At 44.8% G+C, this 15,597-nt stretch overlaps 1 protein-coding gene across 3 annotated transcripts in view; it reads right to left on the bottom strand.

Moving 5' to 3' along the window:
* The window catches only part of LOC115079721 (sphingomyelin phosphodiesterase 5-like), a 94,443-nt gene that overhangs the window by 36,267 nt on the left and 42,579 nt on the right, over positions 1 to 15,597 (bottom strand). For all 3 annotated transcript variants that reach the window (XM_029583504.1, XM_029583494.1, XM_029583484.1), the window contains exons 3-4: positions 15,428 to 15,500; positions 14,404 to 14,544 (exon numbers count right to left, since the gene is read on the bottom strand). In XM_029583504.1, coding sequence (XP_029439364.1) covers positions 14,404 to 14,544; positions 15,428 to 15,500 — 214 coding nt within the window. The remainder of the gene's footprint in view (positions 1 to 14,403; positions 14,545 to 15,427; positions 15,501 to 15,597) is intronic.

Here is a 15,597-nt window from a genome sequence, read left to right as displayed (position 1 = left end):
CTCCCCTATGAGGAAAGGCTGAAGAGGTTAAGGCTGTTCAGCTTGGAGAAGAGACGTCTGAGGGAGGATATGAAAGAGGTCTGTAAGATCATGAGAGGTCTTGAACGAGTAGATGTGACTCGGTTATTTACACTTTCAAATAATAGAAGGACTAGGGGGCACTCCATGAAGTTAGCAAGTAACACATTTATGACTAATCGGAGAAAATTCTTTTTCACTCAACGCACAATAAAGCTCTGGAATTTGTTGCCAGAGGATGTGGTTAGTGCAGTTAGTATAGCTGTGTTCAAAAAAGGTTTGGATAAGTTCTTGGAGGAGAAGTCCATTAATGGCTATTAATCAAGTTTACTTAGGGAATAGCCACTGCTATTAATTGCATCAGTATCATGGGATCTTCTTAGTGTTTGGGTAATTGGCATGTTCTTGTGGCCTGGTTTGGCCTCTGTTGGAAACAGGATGCTGGGCTTGATGGACTCTTGGTCTGACCCAGCATGGCAATTTCTTATGTTCTTATGTGTTACCACACGTCTGATGAATCCAGCCTCTCCTCTAGAAAAAGAGGTGAGGAAGTCTTGTGTTACCACACGTCTGATAAATCCAGCCCCTCTTCTAGAAAAAGAGGTGAGGAAGTCTTGTGTTACCACACGTCTGATGAATCCAGCCCCTCTTCTAGAAAAAGAGGTGAGGAAGTCTTGTGTTACCACGTCTGATGAATCCAGCCCCTCCTCTAGAGGAAGAGGTGAGGAAGTCTTGTGTTACCACATGTCTGATGAATCCAGCCCCTCCTCTAGAGGAAGAGGTGAGGAAGTCTTGTGTTACCACGTCTGATGAATCCAGACCCTCCTCTAGAGGAAGAGGTGAGGAAGTCTTGTGTTACCACACGTCTGATGAATCCAGCCCCTCCTCTAGAGGAAGAGGTGAGGAAGTCTTGTGTTACCACACGTCTGATGAATCCAGCCCCTCCTCTAGAGGAAGAGGTGAGGAAGTCTTGTGCTAGATGTGAATGTGGCCCACTCTGTCTCCATATCAGATGCCTTTGTAGGGTTGTCTTTTATTGCCAATGCCTTGAAAGCATTCTGTACAGATATCACTTGGGAAACTTCTTGGATTCCTGGGTCTTAACCTACCAGAACTCATTATATTCAAAGTGGACTCCAATTTCTTACCTATAATCCTAAATGTATCCTGCAGACCCTCCTATATTGTTGGTATCCACATGTAACACAATGACTGGCTCTCTTCTATACCATCTATACCGTCATTAAGTCGTTAAGTCTATATCATCTATACCTTCGTTAAGTTAGTTCACCATCATATAGAGCTCCATATTCACCAACTGGACAGCTAGCTAACGTTGCAGGGCTATTTAGTAGTGCTCCCACACCGCTACGAGAAGTTTATCCAGCTAAGTTTAGGACTGCTCATCAACAGTCCTAAATCTATCCAGTTATATCCGCTGGACAACACTGGAAATCAGCATTTATTATCTAGCTAATTTAACCAGATAGCCAGCTCGATCCCGGGACCTCCCCACCCTGCCCCTGACCTAGCTGGATAAAAAGTTATCCCGCTATCTGAGGACTACTCGGTATGATAGGATTTTCAAATCCTGCCGTAAGTCCAGCTAAGTCCAAAATTTGCCAGGCAAAAGGCTCTAATTACTGGCCTCACAGAGGTCAAAATTCGAAACCTTTCAGATGGATAACTCACAGGTTATTCATGTAAATGGTAAGTTCCTGAATATTGAGCCACTTACCCAGCTAGATGTTAATTGGGTAAAGCATCATCCATCTAGAATCCTGCTGAATACAAAAGACATTCCAGGGGTATCTTTGGGAGAAGCTAAAATTATCCAGCTAATTTAGCTGAATCTCAGTTCTGTCTGGTTAAGTTATCGAGCCTTGTCTGGCCAGATATCGTCAAAAGATATAACTAGTACACCTTTGCTAACAACAACAACAACAACAAAAGAGACAAAATTTTAACTGCCAGCATCCTGGTCTTGTCCTGCCAGATCCATGCTCAGCTGAGAACAGAATGAGATGCACTCTGCCAGCCAATGTGATATTTATTTATTGTGCATTTACATCATGCCCAGTAAATATTTAAAGTGCATTTGGCAACAGCAATCCCAGATCTGTTGGTGTCAAAAGAAAAAAACCCCAAAAACTTGGTAGACTTTAAGGCCTTCAGTCTGCTCCACATAGAAGGAAAAAGCTCTCTTGCAGTCCATAAGAACAAAAGATTTTCCATACTGGGTCAGACCAAAGCTCCATCAAGCCCAGCACCCTACAGCAGTCAATCCAAGTCACAAGTACCTGGCAGGATCCCAAAGGGTACAGAGATTCTAAGCTGCTTATCCCAAGAATAAGGAGGGGATTTCTGTAACTCTTCCTTAATAATTGCTAATTGACGTTTCCTCCAGGAACTTGTCCAAACTTTTTCTAAACCAGCTACACCAACAGCTTTCACCACTTTCTCTCACAATGATTTTCTAGTCCTTAAGTTGCATTGAGTAAAAAAATATTTTCTATTAGTTTTACATGTGCTACTTAATAACTTCATCGCATGTCCCATAGTCTTTGAACTTTCTGAAAGAGTAAACAACTGGCTTGTATTTATCCGTTCCACTCCATCATTATTTTATAGACCTCTATCATATCTCCCCTTGGCCATCTCTTCTCCAAACTGAAGAGACGTAACCTCTTTAGCCTTTCCTCATATGTGAATCGTTCCATCCCCTTTATCTGTACCTTTTCTAATTCTGCTATATCTTTCATGAGATGTGGTGACCAGAACTGCACACAATGCTCATTGTATGGTTTCTCTATGGAGTGATACAGAGACATTATGATATTCTCTGTTTTATTCTCCAGTCCTTTCCTAATAATCCCTAGCACTCTATTTGCTTTCTTGGCTGCTGCTGCACACAATGCTCATTGTATGGTTTCTCTATGGAGGATACAGAGGCATTATGATATTCTCTGTTTTATTCTCCAGTCCTTTCCTAATAATCCCTAGCACTCTATTTGCTTTCTTGGCTGCTGCTGCACACAATGCTCATTGTATGGTTTCTCTATGGAGTGATACAGAGTCATTATGATATTCTCTGTTTTATTCTCCTTCCTTTCCTAATAATCCCCAGCACTCTATTTGCTTTCTTGGCTGCTGCTGCACACAATGCTCATTGTATGGTTTCTCTATGGAGTGATACAGAGACATTATGATATTCTCTGTTTTATTCTCCATTCCTTTCCTAATAATCCCCAGCATTCTGTTTGCTTTCTTGGCTGCTGCACACAATGCTCATTGTATGGTTTCTCTATGGAGTGATACAGAGACATTATGATATTCTCTGTTTTATTCTCCAGTCCTTTCCTAATAATCCCCAGCATTCTGTTTGCTTTCTTGGCTGCTGCACACAATGCTCATTGTATGGTTTCTCTATGGAGTGATACAGGGGCATTATGATATTCTCTGTTTTATTCTCCATTCCTTCCCTAATAATCCCCAGCACTCTATTTGCTTTCTTGGCTGCTGCTGCACACAATGCTCATTGTATGGTTTCTCTATGGAGTGATACAGAGACATTATGATATTCTCTGTTTTATTCTCCAGTCCTTTCCTAATAATCCCTAGCACTCTATTTGCTTTCTTGGCTGCTGCTGCACACAGTGCTCATTGTATGGTTTCTCTATGGAGTGAAAAAGAGGCATTACGATATTCTCTGTTTTATTCTCCATTCCTTTCCTAATAATCCCCAGCACTCTATTTGCTTTCTTGGCTGCTGCTGCACACAATGCTCATTGTATGGTTTCTCTATGGAGTGATACAGGGGCATTATGATATTCTCTGTTTTATTCTCCATTCCTTTCCTAATAATCCCCAGCATTCTATTTGCTTTCTTGGCTGCTGCTGCACACAATGCTCATTGTATGGTTTCTCTATGGAGTGATACAGAGGCATTATGATATTCTCTGTTTTATTCTCCATTCCTTTCCTAATAATCCCCTGCACTCTATTTCCTTTCTTGGCTGCTGCTGCACACAATGCTCATTGTATGGTTTATCTATGGAGTGATACAGAGACATTATGATATTCTCTGTTTTATTCTCCAGTCCTTTCCTAATAATCCCCAGCACTCTATTTGCTTTCTTGGCTGCTGCTGCTGCTGCACACTGAGCAGAGGATTTCAATGTATGAGACCTAGATCCTTTTCCTGAGTGGTGACTCCTAATGCAGATCCTTGCATTGTGTAGCTCTAACATGGATTGCTCTTCCCTATCTGCATCACTTTGCACTTGTCCACATTAAATGTCATCTGCCATTTGCATGCCCAGTCTCTGAAACTTGTGAGGTCCTCTTGCAGTTTCTCACAATTCTCTTGTGAATTAACATATCTGAATAATTGTGTGTCATCTACAGATTTGATCATCTCACTCATTCCCATTTGCAGATCATTTATAAATATGCCAAAAAGCAGTGGTCCCAGAACAGATCCCCTCCACTATTCACCTTTCGTCATTGACGAAATTGACCATTTAGTCCTTCTCTCTGTTTTCTATCTTTTAATCAGTTCCAAATCCAATGTTCATAGGACATTCCCTCTTATACCATGACTATTTTTTTTTTCAGAAGACTCTCATGAGGGACTTTTTCTGGAAATACAGATGCCCTTTTTCAACTGGCTCACCTTTATCCACAGGTTTATTTACACCCTCAAAAAAATGTTGCAGTTTGGTGAGGAAAGACTTCCCTTGGCTAAATCCATGTTGGCTTTGACTATCAATATATTCAGTAATTTTCTTCTTTATGATGGTTTCTACCATTTTTCCCAGCACTAACTGTTGCGGTCTCCACCGCTTCGCCCCGCTCAGGGCTCAACCCTGCCTACCTCCGCTTCAGGAATCGCTGCGTTCCGCCTGCTTTGGGTCCCGGGGGCTTCCCTCACTCCACGTGGCGGCCGCCATTACGTGCCTGCTTCTCCTCTGTCTCGCGCGCGCGCGCACGAGGACGCCCATCTTGAGCGCTCAACTCCTGGAAGCCTGGCCCCGCCGGTGCTGCTGACGTCACGCCCAAGTCCCGATATAACCGGCGCTCAAACTCTCTCTCATTGCCTTGCAACGAGGTTCACAACTCCATAGTTGTTCTTAGTTGCGTTCCTGGTGATCTCCACGTTCCTGCTTCTGACTCCGGTTTGCTTCTGACTTCGCTTCAGCCTGCTGCCTGCCTCTGACTCCGGTTTGCTTCTGACTTCGCTTCAGCCTGCTGCCTGACTCTGACCCCGGTTTGCTTCCGGCTTCGCTTCAGCCTGCTGCCTGCCTCTGACTCTGGTTTGCTTCCGACTTCGCTTCAGCCTGCTGCCTGACTGACTCCGGTTTGCTTCTGACTTCGCTTCAGCCTGCTGCCTGCCTCTGACCCTGGTTTGCTTCCGACTTCGCTTCAGCCTGCTGCCTGCCTCTGACCCCGGTTTGCTTCTGACTTCGCTTCAGCCTGCTGCCTGCCTCTGACCCCGGTTTGCTTCCGACTTCGCTTCAGCCTGCTGCCTGACTCTGACTCCAGTTTGCTTCCGACTCCGCTTCAGCTTGCAGCCAGCCTTGACCACAGCCTGTTTCAGCCCCGGTCTGCTACAGACTCCACTTCAGTCTACAGCCTGCTTCAGCCTCCGCTTTCCTACGGACTCTGCTTCAGCTCCCAGCCTGCTTCTGCCTCCGGTTTGCTACAGACTCCGCTGCCGCCCGCTGCCCTGTCTTCAGCTGGCCCTCGGCCCTGTACAGCCGGTTCCCTGCTTCCCGGGTACCTTGGACTTCCTATCATTACTGTTTGCTCTGGTCCCGGCCTAAGCCCATCTCTGCCTCTGGACTCTCTGCCTCTACTCCCAGTCCCGAGGTCCCAGTGCCCTTCGGGCTCCTCCCAGGGGGTTTCTGGTTCCTGGGTGAACACCACCTGCCTGTGGCTCCGCCTCCCGGCCTACCCCATCACCCTAGGTAGGCCGGCCCAAGGGTCCACTACCTCGCTAGCAGTGTCCGACTGCAACACTAACATCAGGCTCACTGGTCCGTAGTTTGCTGAAACCCATTTTAAAATTGGCGTTATATTGACAACCCTCAAATCTTCAGGTACCATAGATGATTATCAAGATAATTTACAACTTACTAACAGTAGGTCTGCAATTTCACTTTTCAGTTCTTAAACACTGAGATGTATACCATCTGGTCCATGTGATTTGCTACTCTTTAGTTTGTCAATTTGCCATATTATATCTTTCAGGATCACTGAGACTTGTTTCAGTTCCTCTGACTTGTCACCTTTAAATTTAATTTCTGGCATAGGTATCTCCTTTATATCTTCCTCAGTAAAGACTGAAGCAAGGAATTAATTTAGTCTCTCCTCTAAGGCCTTGTCTTCCCTAAGTGCCCTTTTTACTTCTTGATCATTTAGTAGTTCAATCGACTTCCCTGTGAGCTTTCTGCTTCGAATGTACCTGAAAAAGGTTTTATTATGAGTGTTTGTTTCCACGGCAAGCTTCTTTTCAAATTCTCTCTTTACCTTTCTTATCTAACTCGCCAGTGCTTATGCAGTTTCCTATTTTTTTCATTTGGATCCCTTTTGCATTTTTCAAAAGATGTTCTTTTACCTATAACAGCCTGTATTAGATTACAGGGAATGTGGATATGAAGATATTTCGGTGTACACATAGGGATAAGGTAGCCCCACGTTAAAGAACACTGCAAGAGAAGCATAAGACATTGCTTTTTATGAATAAGTCACAATGTAGCTTAAATGAAAGTTACCATGAACAGGTATTATAGCTTAAAGAGAGAGAGAGATTTTAGCTAGAGCACAAGAAACTGTTTTTACTATGCACAGGCAGCTGCTTCGCTTAGTCGAGCCTGAAGAAACATTATAGTTTAAAGGTAAGGGAAGTGCGTTGCCTGGAGAGGCAATAATGTGAATAATGTGTATATGGTTCAGTTGCTGTATCTCCTTGCTGGGGGGCTGGTTAAGCTGTAAAGAACAAAGAAAAGAGAACAGCGAATGTGTAAGGCAGATCTGTTTTAGAGAAAGTATAAAAGAAAGTAAACTGAGCCTGGAAGCCCATCTTCAAGAACAACAAATGCAGCTCCCGTTGGCCACCACAGGCTCTTCACTCTATGCAATTCCATGGACCAACCCTTTCTCTCCACTCGAGGAGGCTATGGAACTGGTACATGCCTTTCCGAAATGGAGAAAGGTCACAGAAAGAGGCTAGGACTTAGTTTCTATTGTGCTGACCTCAGACACTTGGTCAGAATCTGTTCATGTGCACCCAGACCTCATCAACATTCACCTCTGTCATCCCAGGAGCAGATTCCTTTGGATTTTGTTGATGATTTTCTGAACTATTTGGCCCAGTGCTTCTCAGTCTCAGTCTCTTTGCAATGGTCATGGGACTCAGTGGAGATCTTTGCCTTCATTGAGTCTGGGGCAGCAGGCAATCTCATCAGCCTGGATTTTAAATCAAGGAGGCGCACAATGGGTCACAGTGGACCTGGACCTGAATTTACTAGTGAGTATATGGCACTCCACAATCATTTCATTCTGAGTCTTGAGTCACCTTCCTATATGGTTCTCCTGGGATTACCATGGCTTCAGTTACATAACCTACTCTTTGACTGGCATTTGAGAAGATTGTCTCTTGGTTTCCTTCTTGCTTTTTGCCTTTTGTTCCAGATCCAGAGTCTGTGGCCTTTGTAGTAGAAATACCTCAGGGCCTTCCAATGCTTTTACGGATATTTTTAGCAAAAAGCAAGCTGAGACACTTGTGTAAGGGAAGTGGAAGCTTGTGCTGTGCTGTGGTTGGTGCAGCCTAGCAAGCGAACCCCTTAGGCCCACACCGGTAGCTGGCAAATGTGCCCTGGGATGGGAGTGAGCTGGAGTTTCACCTTTACCAGCCCTGTTCCCCACTTGTTGAGCCCTTGGGTTCTAGGGGCCGGCAGGGTATAGGCAATGGTCCCACAAGGCAGAGAGTAGGAGAGAGTTTGGGGGTCAAATCGAGGCCTGGGCAGGTAGCAATCAGAGAAACACCAGGGACTGGCCAAGAGTCAGTGCAGACAGCGAGAAAACGTAGTCCAGGTGATGGTCAAATCCAAAAGGTCAGTCCAAGGCAAGGGTAGAAGCAAAGCAGGGGGAGCTGGACGAGGCGGGACAGGCAGGAAGGATGGGACAGAGTGGATGAGGCAAGGATTCAGGATAACACAGCAACACAGGCTGCAAAGCAGGGGACCTGTTTCTGTGGCACTGGCAGGAAGCATGAGTGGGGTTTAAATAGCCAGCCACGCCAATGTCATCAAGAAGCACCACAGAGCTCCTTCCCCAGACAGCCAGGATGAGGGCGCGTGGCTAGGGACAGGTGCAGTGCACCTAGCTGGGGCCTTGGTGGCGGCGTCTGGCCACTGAAGAGCCACATAGTGCTGGGGGCCACCACATTCCTGAGAGTGAGTGCCGCAACTTGCAGGATGGCCCCCATTACCGGCAAACTTTACAGTAACCACACACACACACCACACACACACAAGCCCTCTCCCCAAGCTCCTAGGCTTCTGGAAGAAGAGACGATGGACGTTTCTCACCATCAGGGGCCTCACAGGTTGGATTCTGCCTCCCAGGAATTCTCCTCTTTCCAAACAAGTATTTGGGAATACAAAACTTAGCGACAGCCTCAGCCATAGCTTCAGTGGGGTTAGGAGGATGTCATAAAAGCCAGAAGAGAACCAGAGATTTTAAGAGAAATGTGGAAAGTGCTGTGAATGTCAGCTGAAAAGTTACAGAACCTGGGTGTGAACTTGGTAGAGGGCATTTTAGGATGCAAGTTTAGTGTGCTAAGTCACACTAGATCTCCAGGTTTAAATTAAGGGACAGCTCGACGCCTCTTATATGCCTGTTTTTAATCAGCAAGCAGTTATCTTTTAGATCTTTAGTTTTGTAGGGTATTTGTCAATCTATTACTGGAATATTTTTTATCTTTATTCATATATGTCTTATCTTTATATTTAAATTATACAATTGTATTGATGGTATATTGATTCAACATATGTGTATGCTTTATAGTTATTTTATCTATTTATATACTTCATACTTTGTTATTTTACAGCCCCTGACACAGCCTCTTATTAAGGCGAAACTTGGCCAGAGTTGGGCAAGAGTATTTTATTTATTTTGATATTGTGCTAAGTAAAGACTATTTTTTTTAAACTATACAACGATTGGTCTCACCCTACTTTTGTTGCATTCTGCAATACGAGACCGTCTTCCGTTTCTTTTCGTTTTAATCACCTTGTCACATTGTTGAGTGAAGGCAGCCCCTATCCCAAGGGCAGAAGCATCTACTTCCATGACGAAAGGTTTAGCCGGGTCGGGGTGCTGTAAGCAAGGCTCTTGTGAGAACGCCTGTTTGAGGTGCAGAAAGGCCTTAGTGACCTCTTCTGGCCAGTGCTTAGTGTCCACGCTCTTCTTGGTCATGGCATTAGGGGATCAGCCTAAGATGAACATCTGAATATAAACTGTCTCTGATAACCGGCAAAGCCAAAGAAGCATTGCAATGCCTGGGCCAGTCCAGGATGGCTTTTACTTTTCCAGGGTCCATCCGAAACCCATAGCAGGAAATGATGCACTCCAGGAATGGGAGCTCTTCCTCTCGAAAGTGCACTTTTCCAGTTTTGCGAACAGATGATGTCCTCACAGTCTCTATAATATTTGCTAGATGTGCACCTGATGTTGAACCAGAGATCGTGAGAAAATGAGGATGTCATCTAAGTACACCACAACTTGGGAATACAGGAGGCCCTGAAAGATTTTGTTGACCAAATGCTGGAATAACACAGGGGCGTTACATAGTCAAAACAGCATGACTAGGTACTCATAGTAGCCATCTCTAGTATTAAACACCGTCTTCCACTCATCACCTTCTTGTATGCATATGAGGTTATCACCCCTTGGAGATTAAGTTTGGTGAAGATCTGTGCTCCTAATCCAACCTGATCTCAGACTCGCCATCTTCTCGCTTATGTCCTGTCAGCACCCGGAACCCGAGGGCTGAATCTGTGGTGAAAGGGGCTGCTAAAGGTGAAGCTCCAGTTCAGTTCCATCCCAGGATTCATCTGCCTGCTGCTGGCGTGGACCCAGCATGCTCACTCTCTAGGTTGTGCCGACCACACTACAGCACAGGAGTCCACCTCCTTTTACAATTTCAGGGAAAGGAAAAGATCACGGAGCCCTACAAAACTGAATCCTGCGTTCTCAGGAAGTACAGATCAAAGATGTAATATCAGAAAAAATAAACCTTCAAACAGGAGTACCACAGGGATCAGCCTTGTCTGCAACACTCTTTAACATATACCTACTGCCATTTTGCCACCTACTGGCAGGCCTGGGTATCATATATTACATATATGCGGATGACATTCAACTAATCCTACCCATCAATAACACAATTGAAAAAACACTAAACCTAGCTAACATGTACCTAGATATCATCAAACAGCTACTAAACCAAATGGAGCTAGTTATTAACATTGAAAAAAACGAATTTTTACACTTAGAACAAAAGAATATTGAGGTCATTCAAAACACAATTATGCTTAAAAATAACCAGAAAATAGAATTATCAGAGAAAGTACGGAACCTCAGAGTGATAATAGACTCAGAACTCAGCAAGAAACAACACATATCTTTAAAAGTAAAGAAAGGCTATGCAAAGCTCATGATCCTCAGGAGATTAAAACCACTACTAACACCTACAAATTTCAGAATAGTGCTACAAGCTTTAATATTTGCAAGCACTGATTACTGCAACGCATTACTATTAGGATTACCATACACAACGCTAAGACCACTCCAAATACTACAAAAACACTGCAGCAAGAATTCTGACAGGTAAAAGAAAAAAAAAAGAGACCGCATTACTGGAACTCTAGCAGAATTACACTGGTTACCCATCAAGCAAAGAATACAGTACAAAACACTATGCACCATACACAAATTAATACATAATGAAAAAGCAGAATGGCTGAACACAGCACTATGTGTACATGTCCCACATAGAAACCTGAGATCACTCCTAACTGTCCCTTCTATCAGAACAGCAAGACTAACCCGAGTTAGAGAACGGGAATTATCATTAGCAGGCCCTATACTATGGAACACCATGCCACTAGAGATCAGATTACATAGCACTGCTAACCATCCCTTCTATCAGAACAGCAAGAGTGACCAGAGTTAGAGAACGGGCATTATCATTAGCAGGCCCTATACTATGGAACACCGTGCCCCTAGAGATCAGATTACAAAGCACTGCTAACCATCCCTTCTATCAGAACAGCAAGACTAACCCGCGTTAGAGAACGGGCATTATCATTAGCAGGACACCGTGCCACTAGAGATCAGATTACATAGCACTGCTAACCATTCCTTCTATCAGAACAGCAAGACTAACCCGAGTTAGAGAACGGGCATTATCATTAGCAGGCCCTATTCTATGGGACACCGTGCCACTAGAGATCAGATTACAAAGCACTGCTAACCAACCCTTCTATCAAAACAGCAAGACTAACCCGCGTTAGAGAACGGGCATTATCATTAGCAGGACACCGTGCCACTAGAGATCAGATTACACAGCACTGCTAACCATCCCTTCTATCAGAACAGCAAGAGTGACCTGAGTTAGAGAACGGGCATTATCATTAGCAGGACACCGTGCCACTAGAGATCAGATTACATAGCACTGCTAACCATTCCTTCTATCAGAACAGCAAGACTGACCCGAGTTAGAGAACGGGGATTATCATTAGCAGTGCCTATTCTATGGGACACCATGCCCCTAGAGATCAGATTACATAGCACTGCTAACCATTCCTTCTATCAGAACAGCAAGACTGACCCGAGTTAGAGAACGGGCATTATCATTAGCAGGACCTATTCTATGGGACACCGTGCCCCTAGAGATCAGATTACATAGCACTGCTAACCATCCCTTCTATCAGAACAGCAAGACTAACCCGAGTTAGAGAACGGGCATTATCATTAGCAGGACCTATACTATGGGACACCATGCCCCTAGAGATCAGATTACATAGCACTGCTAACCATCCCTTCTATCAGAACAGCAAGACTAACCCGAGTTAGAAAACGGGCATTATCATTAGCAGGACCTATACTATGGAACACCCTGCCCCTAGAGATCAGATTACATAGCACTGCTAACCATCCCTTCTATCAGAACAGCAAGACTAACCCGAGTTAGAAAACGGGCATTATCATTAGCAGGACCTATTCTATGGAACACCCTGCCCCTAGAGATCAGATTACACTGCTAACCATTCCTTCTATCAGAACAGCAAGACTGACCCGAGTTAGAGAACGGGCATTATCATTAGCAGGCCCTATACTATGGGACACCGTGCCCCTAGAGATCAGATTACACTGCTAACCATTCCTTCTATCAGAACAGCAAGACTGACCCGAGTTAGAGAACGGGCATTATCATTAGCAGGCCCTATACTATGGGACACCGTGCCCCTAGAGATCAGATTACACTGCTAACCATTCCTTCTATCAGAACAGCAAGACTGACCCGAGTTAGAGAACGGGCATTATCATTAGCAGGACACCGTGCCCCTAGAGATCAGGTTACAAAGAGACATCAATTCTTTTTTTAAAAAGTTTAAAAACGGCTTTTTAAACAAGCTTATCACAAAGAGAATGGGGAATAGAAAGTAGAAGGGGACAGGCAGTAGAACATCTGCACACAGCACCTAATTTGTGTGCATTTTATTATTTTACCTTACTGCTAACATAAAATATACAGCTTATAAAATTATTCTTGTAAATAAAATGATACCTGTATAAAAGGACAAGATTGACCACATTCACCAAATAGTATTGATCACAAAACTATGTAACCGAATCTTAATGGCACCAGTCTAGAATGTATGTTCCTATACATTTATCATCATTGTTTTATGTGCCTTCCTGCAAACCGCTGTGATGGTATTTAACTTAACGACGGTATAGAAAAGATTTTAAATAAAAACAAAATAAAAAGAAGCAGGAGAGACAAAGAGCTGTGAGTGGTGGGCTGCATAGAAGAGATGAGACACGTTGCGGTAGGAAATGCTGAACACCTGCCAGGGAAGATGCAGAATATAACTGCGTGCAAATAAGTAAATAAATAAATAAATAGAGCATGCTCAAAGTTTCCATAAACTCAAATCAGATTTCCCTGCCAGGCTGCATCAGATGATGTCACCCATGATTGAGACTGGTCATCCTGCTTGTCCTCAGAGCAAGAGCAGCTCCCACGTCCTATTACCCACAAAGCCCAGTCACCCCAATCATACAGAGCACCCCCAATGCTGAGTCACCCCAATCATACAAAGGATCCCCAATGCTGAGTTACCCCAATCATACAAAGGACCCCCAATGCTGAGTCACCCCAATCATACAAAGGATCCCCAATGCTGAGTCACCCCAACCATACAAAGGACCCCCCCCCCCACACACACACACAACCCAATCACCCCGACCATACAGAGCACCCCCAATGCTGTCACCCCAATCATACAACCCCCCCCCCAACAACCCAATCACCCCAACCATACAGAGCACCCCCAATGCTGAGTCACCCCAAACATACAAAGGACCCCGCCCCCCACATCCCAATCACCCCAACCATACAGAGCACCCCCAATGCTGAGTCACCACAACCAATCTGTGGCTCAACAAACACAGCACGAGCCATGAATCCAGCAGAACCCATTGCAAGGCCAACATCTGCAAACCTCCAAGGAATAAATGCACCGGAGAAGAGCCTTCGTCAATAGAAAGGAGTCAGGCGATGAGGGTGAGAGAGGATAGAGACAGGAGTAAGCTTAGGAAATGTTTCTTTACAGAGAGAGGGTGGTGGGTGCATGGCACAGCCTTCTTATGGAGGTGGAGGAGATGAGCATAGTATCTGAATTCAGGAAAGCGTGGGACAAGCACAGAGGTTCTCCGAGGGAGTGCAAGGGACTTCGCAGATGGGCAGACTGGATGAGCCGTACGGTTTTTATCTGCCGTCATGTTCTCTGTTTCAACAGAACACCATCCCCACAGCCCAGTCATAAAGTTCACCAGCAAAGCTCAGTCACCTAAACCACACAGTGCACACCCTCACCCCCCCCAGCCAGGGGGAAAATGAGGCAGAATCCATTTCAGATAAGACAATACTCCCCATCATTGCACAGAACAGCTCCTGAGATGGAAGAATGATGGGGACTGTAAGAGATACGTCTGCTCTTTAACCAACGCAATGCTGCTGACAATACCACCGTAAGAATCAGAAAAACTTTATATCAGAATAAATATTAAACCATGGAAATAACTCACCAGCGGAGCAGTTATCAAAATTTAAATCTCCACAAAGAACATCAAATGCTACAATGTCACTGCTCATAGTATTCATTTCTTGGAACTCCGTAATCCACTGAATGAGAAAATCCAGCTGTGCGCAGCGGATGTGACCATCAGCTGCAGAGAGAAACAGAACATGAGAGAATTCAGATGTGGGCAGATGAGACCATCAGCTTTAGAAAGAAACAGGAGAGTATCCAGCTGTGACATCAGATGTGACCATCAGCTTTAGAAAGAAACAAGAGCGTGTCCAGCTGTGACAGCAGATGTGACCATCAGCTTTAGAAAGAAACAAGAGCATGTCCAGCTGTGGCAGCAGATGTGACCATCAGCTTTAGAAAGAAACAAGAGCATGTCCAGCTGTGGCAGCAGATGTGACCATCAGCTTTAGAAACAAGAGCATGTCCAGCTGTGCACAGCAGATGTGACCATCAGCTTTAGAAAGAAACAGGAGAGTGTCCAGCTGTGCGTAGCAGATGTGACCATCAGCTTTAGAAACAAGAGCATGTCCAGCTGTGCACAGCAGATGTAACCATCAGCTTTAGAAAGAAACAGGAGAGTGTCCAGCTGTGACAGCAGATGTGACCATCAGCTTTAGAAAGAAACAAGAGCATGTCCAGCTGTGAACAGCAGATGTGACCATCAGCTTTAGAAAGAAACAAGAGCATGTCCAGCTGTGCGCAGCGGATGTGACCGTCAGCTGCAGAGAGAAACAGAACATGAGAGAATTCAGATGTGGGCAGATGAGACCATCAGCTTTAGAAAGAAACAGGAGAGTGTCCAGCTGTGACAGCAGATGTGACCATCAGCTTTAGAAAGAAACAAGAGCATGTCCAGCTGTGAACAGCAGATGTGACCATCAGCTTTAGAAAGAAACAAGAGCATGTCCAGCTGTGCGCAGCAGATGTGACCATCAGCTTTAGAAAGAAACAAGTGTCCAGCTGTGCGCAGCAGATGTGACCATCAGCTGCATAGAGGATCAGAACATGAAGGCTCCTACCTTCCGGGGCATGCAGGTGAGTGCAATTCAAGTATCCTATCAGCTGCTGTCCCTGGATCTCTCCCAGCTGAACCTAGGAAAGAGAGAAATGTTACTTCATGCTTTACCTCGCCTGCCATCAGCCTTGCAATCATAACAAGACCGGTCACACCTTATAACCAGGACACCAT

Source organism: Rhinatrema bivittatum, chromosome 1, assembly GCF_901001135.1.
Source record: "Rhinatrema bivittatum chromosome 1, aRhiBiv1.1, whole genome shotgun sequence".
Lineage (NCBI taxonomy): Eukaryota > Metazoa > Chordata > Amphibia > Gymnophiona > Rhinatrematidae > Rhinatrema > Rhinatrema bivittatum.
This window is presented reverse-complemented; position numbering and strand designations above follow the sequence as displayed.